Here is a 23069-nt window from a genome sequence, read left to right as displayed (position 1 = left end):
ACACACACACACACACACACACACACACACACACACACACACACACACACACACACAGCTGTGAATGGAGGGGCACTTCACTGACCCAGTAATCCTCAGGGTTTTTTTTTAAAAGAACACGGTCAAATAAATTCCCGTCATCATTATCCTTGAGGTATTATCTAATTAGTGTAAATGCCTACTTTGAAGAGGACTATAATTCTGGCAGCAAAGCTAAGTAAAAAAAACTAAAAACAAGATATAATGTTTGCATATATATGAACTGGAGAATTATAGATTAAAATAGATGGTAATTTGGAAACCACAGACTGTTTCAGAAGGCAAATAATATACTGTAGTTAAACTGATGAGGCATGAGGGATTTGAACAACATCGTTTTGTGTAAAAGGAAGCTTTCAGGTCTGTGTGGGTTAACTGATAAAAAAAGGCGGTGTATCGTGGCTAGCTTGACTCATAATCAAGGAGATATCACTATCATCTCTCAGGAAATAGTGCTGAACTCAGCAGCTTCTCTGTCTGTGACTTTGTGCTGTATGTTTGTGTGTGTACAGTATGAGTATGTGCAGTTTGTGTGTGTGCCTCCGCATGCAACCAAGACAACAGAGAGCACTTGGATCCAAGAAGGGGACACACGTACACACGCACACGTACACACGCACACACGCACAGTTACCTTTTCTTGAATTTAATTCTGCCCCTTGGACACCTAGAATCAAAAGGCATACATGATCAAACAAACAATGCACTAGGGCTTTTCCTAAAAGTCCCACTTCGTTCCTGCTAAATCACTTCTTTGGGCACACTTGGCCACTGTTATTCTGCCGCCTTCTTGAGCAAACAGTAGCCATCTGTCTTGTGTGCACGGCTGGAGGCAGTTGGAAGAGCACAGCACATGTTCCCACCGTTGCCTCTCTCTCTCTCTCTCTCTCTCTCTCTTTCAGGCTGACCCAGAGTGAACCAACCTGGTCTGAGTGACATGTAAATCAAGCTCCCATAAGGACGACAGCTGGCTGTCGGGTAGCCACCACTCACAGCAGCTGTCTCCATGTGAGTGTGTCTTGGGTTAAACAGATTAAAAGGGACCTCGTTAGACTTGCCAGGTAATTGCACAGGAATGCATATCTGGAGTCTGTCAAAGAGGGATACTAGCATATCTGCAACACTTAGACCTTTAATGTGGTGTGCTGTAGCTGAAAGTAGTAAGGATGTACTGCAGTGATGAGAAGGATCAAGACTAATGATTAAGATTAATATTTGCTCCAACATAAAAATTATAATTTTAAATTGCACCACTTACAATCTAAATTACACTTTTAGGAAGAGAAATTAAGCCAAGAAAGGTTTTGTTGATATAAGATGGCATCTGAGATAAGCCCACTGAGCTTGACATTTTGCTGTTATGAGATTCTTTCTCATCCTTCATGGTCAGCCTTTTCATCTATTTGTTTAAATACACTGAACATTTTTATTCTGGCCACAATAAAAATACTTACACATAAAAAAACAGAACAACTTCCCATGGATCATGATATAAATATCCAAATATGACCCAGTAGGACTGATAATCAGTTGCATCAGAATTTCAGTTAACCCTAATGTCAGATTTATAACATAGCTCTACAGGAAACATTCATAGCTATTTAATATGATCCCGATAAAATGATTCAAGAGAGAGAACAGACTTACTGTTCTGGCAGTGGACTCCGTCGAAGCCTTGCTGGCACTTACAGACATACTCGCTGAAGACGTCACCGCGGCGGGACTGGCCTGTCACCTCGCAAATGGCGTCATTTTTGCATGGGTTGGGGTTGCAGGGCCCTTTTGGATATGGACAAAGATACACAAAAGGAAAGAGAGTCAAGTTTAAAATAGGTTGCGTGTAGGAATTGGAAACAGGTAAAAGGATAGGGTTGATCTATGTACAGTTTAGAAAATGCAATAATCTTTAAGGTCAGCCTTTGTTTCTGCTCTCATTTAAAATAACTATTTAGCTTCAGAGCTGCTATAAGATACACATTTTCTAACTGGATCATACTCATCACAAATAAAGAATTGCATTGTGTATATTGTCATTGTCTAACCAGCAAACTGGCATCACTTACCAGTCTCAGTCTCATTGCAGGTTTCTCCAGAGAAGCCATCAGGGCAGATACAGATGAATGGAGCCCCTGCCCCGGTCACACAGGTTCCACCATTAGTGCACACATTCACCTCACAGTAATCACCTGGAGAGACAAAACATAAAACAAAATGAACAAAAAAAAAAGATAGAACAAAAGTTATATTGGGTCAAGTTCAAATAAATTATTCTTGTAGAAAATAATGCTTGTTTTCGATTCACATAACCTCACAAACACAAAGTATTATTGTTGAGTCATCCTCACCCATGGTCATATTTTCCCTACTGAAATCAAAGACAGTTATTGGGTGTATGACTTTGGCTTAAAGACTCACAAATGATGTTTGTTAGATTTAAAGAGTGAGTAACGATTATGGCTACTCATGAATTAGAACCATTTTCAGTTTTACATTTATACCAGTTTAAGCTTTCAATAAGAAAGATTTAAATGTGTTCTGAGAGAGCATCAGATAACCATGCATTCTTCCATTATTAGATTTTCCACTTTTCCATTCTCTTGTTGTGCTGCTGAATAAAGAATATATCGGCTGTTGCAGGTTGGAAGTGATGGTATGAACAGCTGAGTAAGCCATCATGACACTGTGAAAACAAGACAAACACTGGATGCTTCCATCAGCATCACTGCTGCCGGGCCTGAACCTGACAATCCAGCAGATCTCTCGGAACAAGGGAAATCGGAAAAAGCAATCAAGAGGTAGTAGTGGTTTTCAAAAGCTCATTATGAGCTATGACTTACAGTAAAAGAGTTTTAATCCAAAAGGAGATTTCTGCCCTTTGGAAACTATGACAACATTGATTATAAAATAATGAATGGGAAAAATTGGAAATTCAGTAGCCTTTGATACAGGAGTGAGGCAGCCTAGTTCCTAACAAGATTACACTGAAATGAAATCTAACACACACACAAATTACATTTTACTCAATATAGATACAGCACATAGCATTTTGGAAGTCAAAGATGTAATGATATCCTGTTTTGGCACTTAGAATATGGAGGAGGTGAATAACTGGGAGCCTTTGACCGCCATGAATACAGGGAAGGCTTTTCCAAGTTAACATTTATCATTCACATACTTGTTAAGGAAATTGAGGTTGGACAGCCCAAGTGTGAAATTGGTGGTTTAAGTACCACAGTGTCTGCCATTGAGGCTGTAAAGGAGCTCTGGCCCCGTTTTTTGTTGCAGCGGGGTACCTCATTCCACCTCAAACTAAGTAGACATATGGGAGTAGATAAATAGTTTTTTTTTTAAACTTCTACAGAAAAGAAAAGTGGCGTTTTATTTCGCTGCCAGTATAATTCACAGTGGCCACAAGGCCATGGCTGAAAATGTTATTTTGAAAAGACTAACATTCTGTGCATTGCTGTCCTCTCCATCTTTATAACCCCAAAATACACATAGATTCCCTATTCTTTACAACAGTCAAGGATGAGAGCACTCTAAAAAAGCTTACTCAGTGCACTGTGAAAAGACTAACTAGCTGGTCTTCGGAGAGAGGATTAAAAAAAAAAATCAACTATATTACAAATGAGCATACTAGTTTGTAGATTGCACTTAGCATTTCAATTTTAATCTCTGATGTACAAAATCTGGACTCTAGACATATTATCCACCAGCAATCGAGGGGCTGTATAGTAGATTTGTGGCATGGCCACTGAGAGAGAAGGGAGAATGACAAATGAAAGGGATACACTTTGCCAACATCCTGTTTGGCTGTTTATCCACTGAAGTGCACTTCCCATGGATGTCCAGTGTTATCAGTGCTGTATCCAGTGTCATGGCCTTCAAGCGCTGGATATCTCGTGGGACTGTTGCACAACAACCTCGGCTGGCACCGCCATCACATAGTTATCCAAAAGCTGCTGCCTGTTTATCTTTGGAAGGAACACAGCCTCCCTTCCTACACTGGCAGATAGCTCACTTCAGAAAACCCTTTTAAAGCTGAGAAATAACGGTGAATAAATGACCTCAGAGGATTTTACTGCTGACTTATGAAGTTAATACAATCAAAGAATAGGAAATAAGAGAGACACCCTAATTCATTAAACTGTCTCTATAAGCATTGCTTGTGGTCTGAAGGGTGTTTTATCCTGGATGTTTTTTGAGGAAATGAAATTAGTGATGCATTAGTCAAGGTGGTCAGCAAAGAGACAGTGGTCAAACCACCAGAGCCTCCTTCAAAATCCCCAGTGATGCCACTGTCTGTAAAAAACACGTCCATAAAATTACATGGGAATGAAGAAAATTGTGTTTATTTCTTTCATACTATATTTGAAAAACTATGGGATTTCAACTTCTATTGCATTAGACATTGGGTCATGACACACTCAAAACAAAAATTAAAACAAACTTAAATTCAACCAATTAAAGACAGAATGCAGTTCTGTTCCACCCTGCATCAACTGTAAACTGCTGTTTCAAAAGAAAACCAGAGACTTGTTATTTCCCCATTATCTTCAGGAGACAGAAGAATACAGATTCAGATAAGCAGGAGTATATGGTATGAGATAAATTGTGGCTGTGGTTTCAGTTTAGTTTATTGAGAAACCAGTACAGAACAACGACTACTCAAACTGACACACACCACAGTTTACAGGATAAAAAAATACTACATTTCCAGAGAATTTTGGTGTGAGATCTTCCTCTCTAACATTTCTGCCTCCAGCGCAACACTGTGCAGGTGAGTGGAATTTCATTTTTGTGATTCTCCCGGCATTGAAAAGTTAAATTTTCAAAATTCTCTCTCTCACATCTCATTCACATCTCTCTCCAGAGTCAATGTGTCTCTATTTTTGTCAACAGATCTCACATTTCTAATAACCTGGACAAAAAAAACATCTGCATGGCCAGATACTACAAGCTGTTAATGTGAAAGGCTTTTGTGTTATTTGAGCAAATCTATCATTTGAGCTGCTGCAGCTGCCTATAAAACAATGAATCAGCTATCCAAAAATACATCAAGTACTGGCAGCCAAGTGCTTGTCCAGTCTATAGTAACCCACGTGCCTGAAGAAGGGTTGTTGCTGAAGTAGTGACTCCTTTATTAGAAGAAACACCATAGAAAAATAGCCATGGCATGTCAATGCTTATTATTTTAGTATGTGGATGTGGACTCTGTAAACATAGGTGAGTTCTGAAGAAAATATCCGTTGTTTTGATGTAAACACGCAAATATATGAATTGCGATAACTAATAACGAAAGCAATGAGTCATCTGACAACATGCAGAATTTAATAGTGCTGTAAAAAACATTTCATGCATTTGTCAAAATGACAGCAGTGCTTAAAAGTAACCAACATGGTGCCCCACTTTGTCCTCACCACAGTGACAGATTAGAAAGGTATGTGGAGTTATGTTTGGCAGGACAAGCCATTTCCAAAGGGCATTGTGCTTTTTTCACTCCTTATGAGTCATGGTCTGTGCCTTTCCCATGATGCCTCATCCCAAGAATGAGGTTTAAATACCAGACAAAAAAGCACAGAGCCGTTAGAGCCAGAACAACATAATAAATCAGTCCTCATGAGAACTGCTAAAAAAGTGTATGAGATCCTGCAAAAGCTTGAGCCTAAGCTATAAGTAGACAGCGGATGTCAAACCATCATATCAGCGCATGTATATTTGTTAAACAAATCAAAAGATACAAAATAATCCTAAAAGTAAGTAAGTTATTACACTTGGGTGTTTCATTATTAGTGTCTGTTAACTACTTGCATACAGCCAATTAAGCAAGCTTGTATTAACCTTATTGTTGAACTATTTTTGCTTCTGTGCAACTTGGCAAAAAAGCTCTCAGTCTCGTAGAATGACTACAGCGAGTGCTGGCGTTTTGCTTCAGGGGGCTGGTTCTGGGATGAGTGACCATGGCATGCCTTGTGTTTACTTCTGGGAAACAAATGAGCAGCAGCACAAACAAAAAAACATAACGTTACTGCACGTGCACGTTTCCTGTAGGAGCTTCAGAGAAGAACAAGTTAAATTGGCTGCAACTGAAAGGATCAACCAAAGGTCTAAGTCAACATAATGGCCCTCATATCAGAGCCCAGGTGAATAGGCAACAAGGAAACATAGCCCTTTTACAGGGCTAAGCAGACATCACAACAAAAGAGTAAAGGACTGTTGGGTAAAAACGTCTTTAGGAAGTCATTCAAGAGCTCTGCGCCATGACTCAGGATGAAGACAAGGGAATCATTTCACGACAAAAGGGGTGGGGATGGACTCTTTGAGGACAGTTACTGCAGCCATCATTAAAAAAAAACAGTGACTGGTTACGGTGATAAAACAGCACTTGGATAAAAATTGGCTTGAAATAAGTCAGTAGGCAAGCCTTGATCAGTTTGGTGTTAAACAAAATCCTTTCTTGCGGTTGCAGTGTTTTAGAGAGGGCATGCCATTTTACTGATAGGAAAATACAGAGCGCACCGCCATGGGCTAAAATCTCATTTCATCTGAATTACTCTTGAGTTATCAAAGATGACAAGAAATAGTATCAGTAGCAATGCACCCAAGAGAGTTTAAGACGGCTTTAAAAAAGAAATTTATGTCAAAAGTACAAGGTCAAGGTCCAGTCATCTGCTCTACACCTGGTGGTTATGCAGACGTTGCATGTGTTTCAAACGTGTGTATGTGTGTCTGTGTGTGGTTATGTCAGTGCTCTCATATCTAATGTGTCCTGAGGCCTGAAAACAGGGAAGGCTCTGCCCTCTGCTCTGTCACGCACACACTAGCATGCTGGAGTGTACAGGCTGGCAGGCAAGTGTGGGAACTCAGCGTTCCAGAAAGAAAAGGAGAGGCTTGCGTCACACTCGCATGTCCAGCCCTTGTTACAACTGTTAAGGATGTGCGGAAGGACAATTAGACAATTGAGACCTGTGGAGTGCTCATCTGCCACTACTGAGTGCTCCTGACATAAGGAGAGGGGAACCTGCACATGTGTTATAGGAAGTGGATTTACCATGGCCAGGGCTGCCCAAGTCCTTAAATTATCCAAGGCTTTTTAAAGGAGGCCTGCACAATTCTAGGCAAAATATGAATCACAATTCTTTTCACTTAGAAAGGATATCACGATGCCCTGCCATAAATTTTTTCTCACAAAGCGTAATGTTTATTGCACACATGAACAGTGACAAAAAACAAAAATTGGCAGTACCAAATTTCTTTGGCACCTATGGCACATTGCGCATCACCACAAGCCTGTAAACACAGAGGCTTCAATGAGAAGAAGGGAGAGCATTGCAGCCCTTTAACACATATTTTATACAATCTATGTTTAAAACTTACAGAAGAAAGTAATGGTAGTAGCAATTGTGATTTTATAAAAATTAATCGTGCAGGCCTACTTTTCAGCAGGACTCCAGCTGCAGGTGAGCTTTTTGTAATCCGCAAGTGCTAGTCCCGAGCAACACAGCCATCTGCTACTGCTTCAAAAACAAAAAAAACAGGGGCCAGCCACTAAAAATACACTCAGGCATCATGAGCAATCAACCACACAACAAGCGTTTCTCAACTAAAATAGAGCCTGGAGTAGTGTCACATCGACGGCTTTTAACTAAATGGAGTTATTTAGTGAGTTTCTCTGATCGTATGAACACAAAGATTTTGTGTGAACATTTCTGGCTCTTGGATTTAAGTAGCTCTCACTTTGTCCTTGGCTCAATATTTAAGCTCACATGACAGCATGTGAAATATTTATAGTGGCAGATTGGAAAGTGGGCCAACAGACACTAATAAAGTAGCCCAAATTAGAAGACTCCATATTGCAATGAAATATTGATTAAGGGAGCTCTTCAAAATTCAAGAGGAAGAAAAAGGGTCATTCCTGTCCCGGGGGATTTGGTGGGAAAAGTAATGATCAAGTCATAAGTGCTGAAGAAGACAGCAGCCTGAAGGGAAGACCTAATACAGACACATGGTAGAAAAGCTACAAAAACACTCATATTTCTTACACACACATTCACATACTTACTGACACAAGAACACTGGGCTGGGCTGCCTAACCAGAACACTATTTTCCACTTCTCTCCCCTTAGCAACAAACAGATAAGTAAGTCATAACCTGCTGAATGGTAAACATGAGGGGCGGGCTCAGCTCTCATTCTGCCCAGCAAAAATGTTGCATGACACAGCAGCAACAAGTCCCCTCTCCCCCAACTCCCTGACAGTGTGGAAAGGTCTTGTTAAGTGCTGTTATGGAAGTTCACTTGCATGCCTGTGTTGGCAGCTGCATTCAGAAAAGTGACTCAACGTTGTGGTTGGTGCAACCACACCTATTCTCCACGGCCAGGAACAAACATGTTGGGATGTGTGTGCTTCTCTTCCGGCTACATATGGTTTCAATTTAAATTCAAAAAAAAGTTTAAGAGAAGTGTGTTAAGGGACGACCTCTAGTTCACACAGTAAGAACGTGCGCCCCATGTAGGCTGAGTCCTTTGTAGCGGCCAGGGTTTGAGTCCGACCTGCTGGCCTTTGCTGCGTGTCATCCCCCACCTCTCCCACCTTTCCTGTATATCCACTGTCACTGTCAGACAAAGGGAAAAAGTCCCCCCCAAAAAAAGTGTGTTAAACATTAGTGTAAGTGATGCACCGGGGAAATTTAACAACCTCTCTTGTCATGCAAGTTTATATAAGGACATTACAGGAAAAGAAATGGACATACAGGCAGGACATTTTTGGGGGTATCTGTTAAAAAAAAATATTGGTTATATTTGGTTACAAGTTAAGCATCTGCATTTCTTTGAACAACTCTATTGTTCCATAACAATTTATTTTATTTATTGATACTGGGGGATTAATAAAAAAAAAAAAAACTAACCCTAAGATTTCATAAGCAGATGTAACGCCGAAGTTAGATTACAATCAAATGATTTTGAGCCAGTCGTAAACTAAATTGCCTTGTTAGATCTCCTTGACAAGATCCTTGAATTGTAATTGATTAAACATTTATCCATGAGGCATTAAATGTTTCCTCGAAAAGTCCAAAGTCCAACAGACAAGAAATGTGTTGTCAATGTGCAACAAAAAAAAACTCTGGAACATTTTTACATTTGGAAAATACAGCATCACAACAACAACAAAAAGCACTTATGGGACATGTGACTTCTCCATGGTCTGTGTGCAGAAAATGAAGGCAGGAGAATCAGGCCATTTGTACCCTTTGTCCATTGCCCTACATCTGTATGATGCTTGGAAATGCAAACAAAAGCAACTGCCATTGGCATGAGGTTAACACAGGGAATGTATAATAGCCAGCCTATTTGTGTCATATTCCTTAAAAGGGGCACTGCGCAAAAACTGGCCGTATGTATCCTTTCTGTTACATACATTCAGACATAACAAGAGTGTCCAAAGGTTACAAAACCTATAGACAATATCGATTCCAAACGATTTGCTTGAACGTGCAGAAATGCTCTTACTTTGGTGACGAATTGACGGAGCCAGGCTAAGAATTAATACCAAACACATAATAAGCGGATTAAAAAAAACAGCAAGTTAACCAGGCTACTACATTTCCACTAAGTTTAAAATAGAAAAAAGCACAGAAAGAGCAACTTAACATAGCTACAACTTAACTGAAACAACAACCCCTCATCAGCAATGGACGTGAACTGCGTCGGTTTGAACTGTAAACAAAAACAAAAGAGGCAACTTACCGTTCACTCCAAACACCAGGCACGCTGTTAAAAGTTGAAGCCCAAGTACAAAACTTGTTTGCTCCTTCATGACTGAGTTGTTGTCAGTCGTTAGCTGCAGTTCGTTAGTTAGCTAGCAAGCTAGTTAAAGAGACTACAGGAGGGCAGCGGCGAATTGGACGTTATTGCTTCTCTGGCTCGAGCTTGTTGTGCGACTCTATACTCCCAGGCAGCAGCAGTAGAGCGGGAGCACGTGCACCCCAGCTCTCAGCCAATCACAGTCTGTATGTTTAATTGTAACTCCGCCCCATTGTTCCCGCTGTCGGTGACCAAAAATACATACACACACGCGCGCACACACGCAAGCGCGCGCGCACGCACAACTACACACACACACACACACACACACACACACATATACACAAACACACACACTGACCGCAGTGAATCACCATGGAAACAAAAAGAAACGTTTATGGCTAATGTGCTTCCTTTAATGAAATGTCGTGATTAAGATCTGTAGTATAAAAAACACTGAGAGAAAAGAAATTTCTCTCCAAATGTGTCAGTTGCAGTCACATTTCACCTGTGACCCATGGGGTTACTTACAGCTGTAAACTCTAAGATTATTAGTTAAATCACCATCTATCACAAAAGGAGGTAACACAATGGTGACCAATTGATGAATGTATTGTAAAATGTGACATCTTCTGGATAAAAATGCTTCTTTTTTTCCCAAATGTCTACTCACAAAAAATTGAACTATGCACACAATTTTTGTACACTAAGAAGCAGATGTAGGCCTATCAACAACATGACTCCAGACCATATAAATAGAAAGATGGACTGCCCAATTTTCAGCACGATTTCCTTGTTTTAACTCAAGTAGAAATTCTAAACTGACAAGGACAAAAATCATGCAGCCCGCCACTAACAAGTTCAGGAGGAAACCAGGGGTTAAACTAAATACCCAATTCACACTCATTTGTGCAAGTGTTTTACTGTACATATCTGAGGTAGGCGGAGTATTTCTATTACATACCAATTTATACTTAACATGAAATATTCATTACACTTTTAATTCCACAAATTGTATTTGATGGCTGTAGTAAGTAAGATTGTACATAGGACATGTGATTTGCTCTCATTTGTCACTTGACATTTACACACATTCACATAGATTGCACATTCACACATGCCTCATGTTTATCCCATGTAAAGTGGTGTTTCACTATGTTTCATTTTATGTAATGTGATAAATTGTAGAAATAATGTATTTGCTCTGCTTCATGTAATCAAACAGTCCAGTAACGGTTACATTAATCCATCTTTCATGTCTTCTTGTGTTGGCCTATTCTCAAAACGTTCTGGGGAAATTCCCATGATAATTCACATGTGTGAAATCCTTCTTTCAAATGCAGACTACACCCAATGTTTTATTGTGGAAATCCAAAAAGGTTAATCCGTGGGCGTTTCTCGAGCAGAGATCCAGCAGGGGGTTAGAGTGGTTTTTTGTAGTCTCGGACCGAGTAGGCGCAAGGTGAAAAACTGCTTTTCAATGGGTGTTGAGTTTGGGAGGGATGTCTAAGAGTCTAAGACCTTTTCACCGGATTCATTTTGCCTGGATGCATGTGATTTGGTTGTAATTTTTCATCCTGCTCCCAATTCAAGAGACCAAAGCGTGATTTAGAGGATAAGACACATGCTTCATAGTGTTAGAAGAGTATTTCTGCCTCTCATCTTTACATTTCTTCTCTTGTGGTTTAAAATGTGACACATTTTACAGTAGCAGCAACAATATTCTCAGATGAACACTACACATTTTGATTTGCAGGGTAAAATGTACGCTTCTGTAGCCTAGGAACAAGCAAAAGTGATTTAAATGCATCCCAAAGCGGTCCCACGTGGCGGCAAGCTCAAACACAGAAGAAAAAGGCTGCTACACTGTGACGATTACTCTAATCACATCTCCATGCTTGGTTAGCTCTCTGTTCTCATGCATGTTCAGATCAAATGCAGATGAAAATGGTCACGTCTTAAAGCAATGCAGTGTGAAACCTATAGCCCTTCTTCTCACATGCTGGAGCAAAAAAAAAAGGAAAAATGACTAAATCCTCCCCCTAGATGACTTTTCACATCAAAGCTATCTGAAGCGATACCAAGCTCCTCTTATATTCCCACTCATTAGTTTGATAAGCGATAGGTCAAACAGAGGGTGAATCTGCTGGAAGACAGGAAGGAGAGGATTCTGTTGACCTCAACTCCTACTTGATAAGATGAGGAACATAGAAAAAAAGAAATAAAAAGGCATATTTTTTTTTTTTAGGAAGTCAAAGAAATGTCTTAAAAGTTTGTTCTTCTTGCTGCCTTTTAAACTTTATGCAAATGTAAATATAGAAGGTTATTTTGGTAGGATATCAAGGCAAGCTGCGGATAAGCTGGGAAATTTAAAGCAGCAGTATCATAACAGTACAAGCTTCTTCTGTTTATGCACATATGTTACATAGAGAATGAGTAACTGAGAGCAAGTTAAATGATAGATATGAACAGGAAGGTCATCTTTAAGCAGGTTTATACTTGCTTTTATTACAAGAAGGGCTGTTTTCAGTAAATCAACCTGCACTATTTTTTCCTTTTCTGGAGTGACGAATGTGTTATATACTCCATTCTCTGCTTGATGTAACAAAATAACATGCATTGTAAAAAATCAACAGTTTTCTCACCCTCAGCCACATTTATATTAGAAAATGAAGAACAACTAAAAGGTGCTGACCCTGGCACTCAAATTGTATTATTTTTTTCAATAATACTGTATGCACCACTAAAGCACAGTGTGAACTGAATGCCTCAAAGTACCTTAAAGACACAGCAGCATTATGAACTAATCGTGAGGCCCCAATTTCGAATAGGGGACAAAGTAAAATGTAGTTTAAAATTAATAAAAATTGAACATCTTTTTCCTTGAATCCTTGTGCATTTTATTAAAACCATATTTGAGTGTATGTCTAATAATACTTTAGAAAATGTGAAAGGTTGATGTGGACAGCGGTGATCAGGGACAGTGTAAGTGAGACCTCCCTAACCTGTAGCCAGTGTCCTAAAATGCCAAAGCTTCTATTATGCGCATGCGCTGAAAAGTGCAATCTGCCTGTTGCAGTGCTCCGTCTCTGTCTTCTTACTACTGGTGCTACTGTGACACAGAGTTTCCCTTCGGGGATCAATAAAGTATTTCTGATTCTGATTCTGATTATGGTAAAGTGCGCTGAGATACATAAATCTTTCTTGGTTTCTTTTTCTTTACTCAGAAAAAGAGTGTCAGCAAAATCCTTATACTGTAAACTCAACAGGGAGAAAATGTCTTTATCCGAGCAGTCAGGAAACCACAAGAACAGTCATGTGCACTGTGGGTAGGTTTGCATGAGGTACCCGTCAGATGCGGTGAGAATCCATAACAGCATCCTCTGATGTTCCTCTTCTATCAGACAAAGCTTCTTCTCATGACTGACCCTCACTAAGTCTGAGCCAGAGGATGAAGTAAATGATGGTTAGATGGAGCAGTCGTGTGACTGAAGTCTTTTTGATCCTAATCCTCAATGTGGAGCGAGGCATAATCCCGTAGACTCAAACCTTCTGAAAATGTGGTTAAGCCTACAATATAAGGGGAATGTTTCTCAGCAAACGTGTCACATAATTTAGAAATCTTACTGGTTTGTATCTGTGAATTTTCACTTCTGTCTCCCACACAAAAACAAGACCAAGTCCTCTTTCACTTCTGCCTTCCATCTGGAAACACGAATGAGGATTCACACTTATATACAAAGAAGTGAAAATGATCAAGGAGTGTAGTGTACATTCCTGTGCCAATATTTCTTTGGAAGAAGCGCACAAGCAAAAGGACCAACCAAAACCTAATTTTGTCCGTCATAGTTCAGACAGCTGCTTTTGCAGACAAGGACTGTTCAGAACTAAATGGGTGTAACAACATAAACTGAAATGTGGGCTTTCTAGCTCAGAGGCAATACTGGATTGACTGGGTTCAGATCTCCTTTAGCGAAGTGAAAAAATAAATCAAATGTTGTTCATTTCATTATGCATCAGTACTTCTGCACTTTTTTCTTTCAATGTATGATGTTTTAAGATGATTAAGGATCAACTTCACTCAAAATGAGTGCTCACTCTATGTGGCTCTATTTCTTTTAAATATATGTGGCTGTATTTGTAAAATGAAAATAAATAAAAACAAATAAAAAAGTGTGTTTTAAGAAAAGCCAAAGCAAAATAAAATAAAATTCTCTATCCTGGTTTAATTGAGTGATTCACAACACATTCTTATTAAATTTGAAATATCATGTTAGTTTGGTAATTGTGGGGTAAATTGCTATCAAATAATGTGATGTATGTCTTTAAACGTATTGACTTAGGCCATTTTTTCTCATAATTACCTAAAATAAAAACATTACCCTATAATAAACCTATGATCAATTTTGACTGATACACAAATATCAGTTATAACAATGTATATTGAACGCATGATTTAGTCACTAAAAATAAATACTAATAAACCCATGGCATGGAAATTTTACTAGAAACTGTGAGTTTTTTAACATTAATATGTGTTCCCCCAGCCTGCGTATGGTCCCCCAGTGGATAGAAATGGTGATAGGTGTAAACCAAGCCCTGTGTATCCCGCTCAGCCTTTTGACAAAATGAAAGCTCAAATGAGCCAATCTGGAATGTTGCCCCTTATAAGGTCATAAGGGGCAAACTTCCCCTTTCTCTGCTTTGCCCACCCAGAGAATTTTGTCCACACATGAGAGAGAGACATCATGGCTTTCAAGTGAGCAAAGTCGCAGTTGGTTAAGGCAACACCCCCAGCCTTCACCTTTCCCCCCTCACTACTCTTCAAAAGCTACAGACTCAGAAATGGCACATACTAATGAAAGCTCATTGAGGGACTGGCTCTAGTGGCTGTAATTCTGCACCAAGGCTGAATTGTGGAAAAAAGACTTCAGATGTGGTATTAGGGGACCACTAAGGTCTATATAAAAGGACCCAAAGAGCACCATGTCATGGGACCTTAAAATACCACTCTCCACATTGTATGACCCATGAGAGGATGGCGCCCTCTAGTGGTTAAATAAATAAAAGGGTCTGACTGATAACTGGAAACTGAAGTGACATAAATTATTGCACTAATTTGAGTGTATAAGAATTAAAACACAATTTTTACATACAATAACTAAATAAATGAATCTGTTGTTGTTGTCGTCGTCACTACGCATAAAAAACTATTGTGTAAGAACGGAGTAGCCTATCTGGTAGTAAGTTAACGTCAACTTAATCTATATATAATCTATCTACATATGTGTGTGACATCTGTGTTACTGTAAAATGGTTAGTGTTTCTCTAAAATGGGAAGTAAACTACACCACTGTTTGTCATGCTGCCTTTACGTGCTGACGGATTTCAAAGTTACACTTTAAGAATGCGGAAGCTGAAATGGGTTGCATGACTCAGAACGCGAGGAATTAATTTATACAAAAGCTATGATAACTGATATAATGTGGATGTAATGAAAACCAAACATACAAAGCCATAAAAAGAATACGCTCAAATGTGTTGTTTTTTACTGTTGGCTTTTATATCTAAAAGTCGGAGCTTTATAAGAGCACTTGAACGCGTTCTGAGTTTCCTGATACTCAGTCACTCGTCTGCTGTAAACATACGGTGTTCAGCTCAACTCCGGGTGGATCCGACCAGAACCCGAACAGACCACCAAAAACAGCGATGGTAAGACCGGACATGTTCTCTGTATACTGTTTTAAAACTATATTTTGTACTTTACGTAAAGTCCATGTAGTTTTTGTGTTTGTTGAAGCCTTCAGCTTCAACTCGACCCTATTCAGGAACAGTTTTACCTGAGTGACAAAAGAGGGGAAGTAACGTTAAGGACACTTTAGCGAAACACAGCATGATTCTATGCTAGTTTTATTATATTTTATCCTAGTCTACATTTTCTCGTTCCGGTTTGGTCGTTAACACATTATAAATTCATCTAAATGTGACATACCAGCAAATTCACGTTACACTGTATCCTGGGCGTGTATAATTTTGGTACACAAAACACATTGCTACACACGCTGAAAAACTGTACGTTTTTACAAGTAGCTTAACTGTTTGTTTTCCAGCACTGGGAGTGAGCATCATCGGACAAAAAGAAGAGGACCACAGCCTCTGTGTTTTCTTCAAAGTCAGACAACAAAGTGGGTAGAAACTGTTTAAATCAGTAGAGGGCATCTCTCCGCTGGGTAATATCATATAAAGGGTCCAGAGTGCGTTTTCTCAAGAAGTTTCCAATGGTCAAATTTAGTAGTAGTATTCTTGAATTGTAGCATACTCACTGGTGAAAATTAACCTAGTGATTCAATTACTGTTCTTAAGTTCAATTTTAGGGTACTTGTACTTTATTTGAGTATTTCCATTTCCTGCTATTTTAACCTAGTAGAATTCAGAGGCAAACATTGTACTCTTTACTCCACAGTTTTTTTTTTTTTAACTTTAGTTACTTTACAGATTCAGATTAATAGCCTAATACAAAATTATCCAACAAATAAAAGATGTATTATTATAGATTAAGATAAAAAAAGGAAGTGCTCCACTACAACTGCAACATTAAAATATTCCTTACACATGAAATCCTCACTAATTATAATCCAATAATATACACAACATTCTGAAATGGGCAATTCCGCATTATAAGTACTTTGACTCAAGTAAATGACTTTTATAAGTAATGGAGTATTTCAACACTGGACCAAGCCACACAACACTATCCTGTTTGTGCTTATGCAAAGGACTGGGGAAAGGCCTGTGGATGCATAAATAGAGAAAGGCAGCGGGAGCAAGAGTGACAATAAATCTAGCAGATGCTAAACACTAACAGGAGGGTGCATATGTTTGGGTGTTGAGTTTAAATATCGGCAATGTTTTCTCCAGAATTGCAGACCCCACCTTTTTTAAGTAAAGTATCAAAGTACTTCATCCACCTCTGCCAATACCAAATATTTTGTATCAAGTGCCATTATTTATACATTTTGGGCAGTCCAATATGAGAAAGTAAAACTTTCCACTGACCACAGACTACAGATATTTTTTCAGGGATAGCAGCTCTGTAAAGAGAGTAACTATTACACACATGCTGAAGAAGGCAGAACCCCAAACCACCATAGTGAAATAAAGTACTGTATATATTTCTCATATTCTATTTTCATTAGTACATTTTCAATCTGAGCAAATTGGCTAATTCATATTACTTTAAATAACACTAGCACTCTTAATACAAGAGATATCATGTAAGTTTAATGCTTTCCTAACAGGCTGTACATAGGTCCTCTACTGTGTCTACAATGACCACCATTGGAGACGGTGACATGAACACCTGTGGCCCGGAGCTGCCGGCCATGTTTGATGGCATGAAGCTGGCAGCGGTGGCAACTGTCCTCTACATCATTGTCCGCTGTCTGAACCTAAAGAGTACCACATCACCACCAGAGATCATCCACCAGGATACACTGCTCAACCGCTACCTCTTCAAATCCTGCCCAATGCTGACCAAAGAGTGAGTGTTTCGGATTATGTAGTCCCCATTCTAAAGATGTGTGATGCATCTTAGACTGGAACATTAGATTTCTTCTGCTTTGACTAATTTGAGTCTACATCACACGAGATACCGGGTGTGAGGTTCACTTGCATGGCTTTTCAAGACTGCTGTGAAAAGAAGTAACACCTGACAGAATAACTGAGGAAAAATAGCCCTCTAAATGGAACTTAAACTGGTTTCCCAACAAACATGATGACTGTGGACACGCCACTATTGACTCAGACTTGACCTGGAGACATTTACAAGATCTTGTTGACGTGGGAATATGACCTTAGAGAATTGGACTGAATTCATATTTAAACATAGATGACCTGTGACTGGACTTTTATTTTTTAGCAAAGAAAGCAGAGGGCTTTTCCTACACTGTGAGGAGAAAGAATAGATTAATAGCATGAAAGTAAAAATAAAGGGAGAGCAGAAACAGTTAACTAGACATAAACATTCTTCATATTAAATCAACAAACCTAAAAATAAAATTACAGAATTAACCGAAAACAACAAAAGTTCTGAATACCGAGCGGATAGAAGGTTGGTTAGCTGACAGGGACCATATGAGCAGCCTTACACCTGAAAAACTAACAGTTGTTTGGTGAATGTCAGAGGAATCTAGTCCGTGAGTAAACTTTATGCTGTCACACATTGTCCTTAAGTCCAAATTTCTAGCGGCTACAGGTTCATGAAAAGTGGTATTCACTCTCAAAAGAGTCCTCCACTAATTTAGCATTGCACTTTTATGACATTCTCAGACTTGGAACAGAACGTTTAACATAAACTGTCTCAAAACCACTGCAACGAAACCAGAGATGTCATCTTTTGCATTCACTCTTTTTAGTTGGCAAAACCTAACGCCTACATTTACCCACAATGCAAATCATGAAATGACCGTTCAGTCTCAGATTTGAATGCGTTTGAATGCCAGAAGCGTCAAATGTAGCCAAGAGCCAATAGCCTCAAGCAGAGATGATGAGTATCCTATAGAGGCCTGATAACCTTTCTTCTTTCTAACAACTGTCGCTGAATCCAAAGGTCAACCTTAATAGCTGGTTGGACTGGTTATTAAAATGACTGATTTGTCTGCTTCCTCCTATAGTTGGAGTGGCAGGTGTGTCGAGCTGTAGTGTAATAATCTTTGCTTAGACAGGGCTGACAAATCTTCAAGGTGGAGATTACAGCTGTGAAATGTAATATGGAGCTCATCCTTCTCTTCAGATACATTCCTCCCTTATTGTGGGGCAAAAGTGGTCATCTCCAGACGGCCCTGTATGGCAAGATGGGGCGTGTCAACACTCCAACACCCTGCGGGGTCCGCAAGTTCCTCCCAATGCAGGACGGGGCCACAGCGTCCTTTGACCTCTTTGAGGCTCGTGGAGACCACAGCACAGGAGGTCAGTGGCAAATACTGGCCTATCTAGTGAAGCACCAAAGCAGCTGGCTTTGGTTTTATAGCATATTTAGGATTTAATTACACAACTACTGATCTTTTGTCATACTTTTAAAGGTCACATGGCATGAAAAGTCCACTTTATAAGTTTAAAATTTTTTTTTTTATATGAGTTCCCTCAGCCTGCCTATGGGTCCCCCCATGGCTAGAAATGGCGATAGGTGTAAACTAAGCCCTGGGTATCCTGCTCTATCTTTTGAGAAAAGGTAAACTCAGGTAGGCCGATCTGGGATCTTCCCCTTATGACATCATAAGGGGAAAGGTTACCTCCTCTTTCTCTGCTCTGCCCACCCAGAGAATTTGCACCGGCCATGTGAAAGGGAGAGACATCATGGCTTGCAAACAAGCAAAGCATGGCAGTTGGTCCCCTCCACCTTGCCCCCCCCCCATAGCATTTAAAGCTACAAACACAGAAAAGGCACATACTAAGGAAAGCTAATTGTAGTACTGACTCTAGTGGCTGTATTTCTTCACCAAGGCTGAATTTCAGGAAAGAGACTTCAGAAATGGAAGGGGACCACTAAGGCTGGTATAAAAGCATCCAAAAAGCAGCATGTCATGGGACCTTTTTAAAGGTTATTGTTTGATGAAGATATCAGTGATATGAGTGATTATCGTTTTCTGTTATTATTTCTGTTATCTTCCCACTAGTAAGAGGACCTCTAATGAAATCTGTAGAGCAAAAATGCCATTTCAGCAGCGAATTAAATCAACACACACACACACACACACAGCATCCACTTCTACACCTACACGTGACTATATTTGTGTTCCCTCTTGTTTGTCTGTGTGTATGTCAGATGACATTACCATGGTGATCTGCCCTGGGATCGGTAACCATAGTGAGAAGAACTACATACGGACCTTTGTGGATTACTCCCAGCAGCAGGGTTACCGCTGCGCCGTCCTCAACCACCTGGGTGCCCTGCCCAACATGGAGCTCACCTCTCCCCGCATGTTCACCTACGGTAAAGAGGGAACTATCACATGGGAGACTTATAAGAACAGGTGTGATTACATATTACAGTTTAAACCATAGAGGGAAAGTTCACTTCATTGCATAATTGATGATGGTTGATTAAATCGAGGATAACTAAAATTATGGGAAGCAAAATGAAACAAAACAAACAAGAAAATGCAATCTGTTTCAACATACACTGAGAAAAGCTGTTGTTCGTGTTTGACTTGAGAAAATTAATTAGGGAAGTCTAGAGGATCTTCATTCAAAGGTGGAGGCATTTAAGTCTGACAGTCTTTAAATAAAACCTTCTTTTGTCAAATGATTTGGTTTCAAAAATAAAACAAAAAAAACAATCCAACTTCCTACTTAAAGGTGGAGTCTAGGATTCAAACCTAATCCATTTTTTGCCAGATTCAGGGATTATCACCTCACGGCCTGCTAGCTAGCCATTCTGTGTATTTTCTTTGTGCCTTTGCATGGCACAGGGGTAAGGCCAGTGGAAGCAAGAGGGACTGTCAAAAAGGAAGGGTGTATTTGTTTTTGGGTGTTCAGTTCAAATATCAACTATGGCTCTCTAGAATCACAGACTCCACCTTTTTAAGCATTTATCAGCACCACCAAGTTGTAAAAGTGTCTCTCTTTCATTCAGGTTGTACCTGGGAGTATGAGGCAATGGTGAGCAACATCAAACAAGCTTTTCCTCAGACGCTGCTGATTGTTGTGGGCTTCAGTCTTGGAGGGAACATCGTCTGTAAGTTTCTGGGAGAGAAACAATCCAACCAGGACCGAGTGCTCTGCTGCGTCACCGTCTGTCAGGGTTACAGCGCCCTCAGGTTGGTAGAATGAGGGACCAACAAAGAAACAGAAAAAGAAAATTGATAATGCATTAATTAGATATCTGGAGAGGTGCTTCAATTTCAGCCCCCAAACCTTTGAATATACATATACATAAAGACTGGTCACCTTGAAGCTAGGGCTGGGCAATATGACCATATGTATGGTCAAAACTATATAAAAAGGTCTATATTGTGTGCAAAAATAGGCTTTATGTGGTTAATTAATATGGACTAATTATTTATTGAATCAACAGAAAACATGCTTGATCATGATCTATATATCATTATCCAGATATGAAATTACTTTTATCGGGATAGAAGATTTTGGTTATATTGCTCTAGCCCTTCTTGAAGCTTTTTTTCTAAGCTGGTCAGATGTTTTTCTTTTTTTTTTTACCTTTTAGTGTGTGCATGCATTTATGTGTGTTTGTGTATGTAGGGCCCAGGAAACATTCCTTCAGTGGGACCAGTGCCGGAGGCTCTACAACTTTGTGTTGGCGGACAACATGAAGAAGCTCATCCTGTCACACAGGTGGAGAAACACAACAGCAGTGTCAGCAGTTACAGATGTGTTAATCCCTTGAAATTTATGACCGTGTCATTGTATCATACATTATTTGCGGCATTGCTTTATTCTGGTGTGTACGTCAAAAAGCAAAAAAGATAAAGCTTGGATCTTGCTTTCTTTTAGATTCATTGAGTTGTTTCTCTACATTAATTTTTGCAGTTGAACCAAGTTAAACATCCATAGGAGGCAATACTTTCCGGACTTTCTAATCAGCATAGACAAGTAATCAATTCTAGACATGGTCCAAATGCTGAGAGATTAGGCTAACAGTGTGAATGACTTGCAGCTACTGCATTATAAAACATTTCTGACATTGTCAAACAGGTGCTAGGGTTTACCAGCCAAACAAAGATTTAGCTTCCTGCCCGGATTTGTCTAAATACTTTTATTGTATTGTTTAACAGGAGCAGTTTGCTTGGCCTGAACTCCAGCAACATTTGTGACGCGGACCTGGGCAGACTGTACGCAGCCACGTCTCTGATGCAGATTGACGACAGCATCATGAGGTAAGGTTCGGGTAGATTTTGTATTTTGATTTGGTTGCTAATGGCTGCCACAATCTCTGCAACTCTTATCTCTGTCACTGATGCTATCACATGATTTGTACTGCAGGAAATTCCACGGCTACGGCTCCTTGAAGGAGTACTACGAGAAGGAGAGCTGCGTGCACTACATGAAGAACGTGAGTGTGTAGAAGTTTGTACAGAAAGCTCGATAGATATGACAGTCAGTTGGGTTTACTTTAATATACTGCTAATAACTAAGTGATGATTATGAAGTCATTCAGAAACAAACTGTTGTTTCATCTCTAGGTCACTGTGCCTCTTCTCCTGGTAAACTCTTCAGACGACCCACTCATTCACCAGTCACTTCTGGATATTCCACGCACACTTGCAGGTTAGTGTTAATAGTAAAGATTAATTCATCAATGGTCAATAATGAGGAGCATTTGGTGTCCTACTTCCGTTACAAATTAGCAGAGACCATTCACAAACTGGCTTATCCACCTGGCGCAGGATTGGCGGGTATTGCACTTTGATGAGAGAAAAGCCACAACAAGCAGGTTTTTGTTTACATTCAACATGGTGGCCACCAAAGCGCAGCAACCATTGATAAAGCACATCACCCGGATTGTTGGTCTGATTGGTTGAAGAACTATCAAGTTGGGTACAGAGGAATTTGAACTATGCCCGTTGATCACGCCTCTTGTGCAGTAGAAAATACAGAGCAGACCCCCCAGACAAATGATCAATCTCAAAAGACTTAGCTTGGTCTGTTGATAGCCAGACTAGATGTACAGTAATTCACGGGGTACAGTAATATAGATATTTCTTGTTTAACCCAGACTTGATTTGACTGATGATTAAGAGACAAAGGCTGATAAGTAACTTTCAAGACGGCCTTAGAGAATCAATTAAAAAAATAAGTCCCACATTAATGCAACCTATAATAAAACAAAGATTTCACACCTTTTATAAAAACAGTCAAATGGAAGTATGCAGGAATGATCTCCTCCTCTACAGCAACATGCAGATGGGTTAATTAAAGTGTTGCCGTGACAGCTCATATTTTCTTTGTTTTGAATGTTTGCGTTGTTTCCTAGAGCACGAAGGAGAACAGTAAAACATTGTTCTCACAGGGAATCCAACTCAGACTAGAGTAGAGCAAAATGCACCCATTGTCCTTCCTTCGTCTGGAGTTGGACACCGGAGACGGAGTCTTAAGTGTTGATAAAGTCTCGTTACAGTTATCTGCTTAACACCACCCTGCCCAGACAGTCTTGTTGAATTTTTCAGGGCTATGTGATATGACTAAGCAGTTTGATTTTTTTTTTATATA

General features: G+C 39.7%; 2 protein-coding genes across 7 annotated transcripts in view; one reads left to right on the top strand and one right to left on the bottom strand.

Annotated features, from left to right (window-relative positions):
* Nucleotides 1–10027, bottom strand: part of mfge8b (milk fat globule EGF and factor V/VIII domain containing b) — a 24678-nt gene extending 14651 nt beyond the window's left edge. Inside the window, exons 1-4 of one of the 4 annotated variants that reach the window (XM_034878883.1) lie at nucleotides 9786–10027; nucleotides 2103–2225; nucleotides 1687–1818; nucleotides 674–706 (exon numbers count right to left, since the gene is read on the bottom strand). In XM_034878883.1, the coding sequence (XP_034734774.1) occupies nucleotides 674–706; nucleotides 1687–1818; nucleotides 2103–2225; nucleotides 9786–9855 (358 nt within the window). In that variant the 5' untranslated portion in view covers nucleotides 9856–10027. The remainder of the gene's footprint in view (nucleotides 1–673; nucleotides 707–1686; nucleotides 1819–2102; nucleotides 2226–9785) is intronic. The other 3 variants (XM_034878884.1, XM_034878885.1, XM_034878886.1) reach the window with 3 other exon arrangements.
* Nucleotides 10028–15308: 5281 nt separating this feature from the next.
* abhd2b (abhydrolase domain containing 2, acylglycerol lipase b) overlaps nucleotides 15309–23069 on the top strand; it is a 10885-nt gene continuing 3124 nt past the window's right edge. Inside the window, exons 1-10 of one of the 3 annotated variants that reach the window (XM_034878183.1) lie at nucleotides 15309–15554; nucleotides 15953–16027; nucleotides 17152–17382; nucleotides 18634–18809; nucleotides 19666–19833; nucleotides 20476–20659; nucleotides 21102–21194; nucleotides 21635–21736; nucleotides 21843–21912; nucleotides 22043–22127. In XM_034878183.1, coding sequence (XP_034734074.1) covers nucleotides 15379–15554; nucleotides 15953–16027; nucleotides 17152–17382; nucleotides 18634–18809; nucleotides 19666–19833; nucleotides 20476–20659; nucleotides 21102–21194; nucleotides 21635–21736; nucleotides 21843–21912; nucleotides 22043–22127 — 1360 coding nt within the window. In that variant the 5' untranslated portion in view covers nucleotides 15309–15378. Of the gene's footprint in view, nucleotides 15555–15952; nucleotides 16032–17151; nucleotides 17383–18633; nucleotides 18810–19665; nucleotides 19834–20475; nucleotides 20660–21101; nucleotides 21195–21634; nucleotides 21737–21842; nucleotides 21913–22042; nucleotides 22128–23069 lie in introns of all 3 variants that reach the window. The other 2 variants (XM_034878185.1, XM_034878184.1) reach the window with 2 other exon arrangements.

Source organism: Etheostoma cragini, chromosome 8 (assembly GCF_013103735.1).
Source record: "Etheostoma cragini isolate CJK2018 chromosome 8, CSU_Ecrag_1.0, whole genome shotgun sequence".
Classification (NCBI taxonomy): Eukaryota; Metazoa; Chordata; class Actinopteri; order Perciformes; family Percidae; genus Etheostoma; species Etheostoma cragini.
This window is presented reverse-complemented; position numbering and strand designations above follow the sequence as displayed.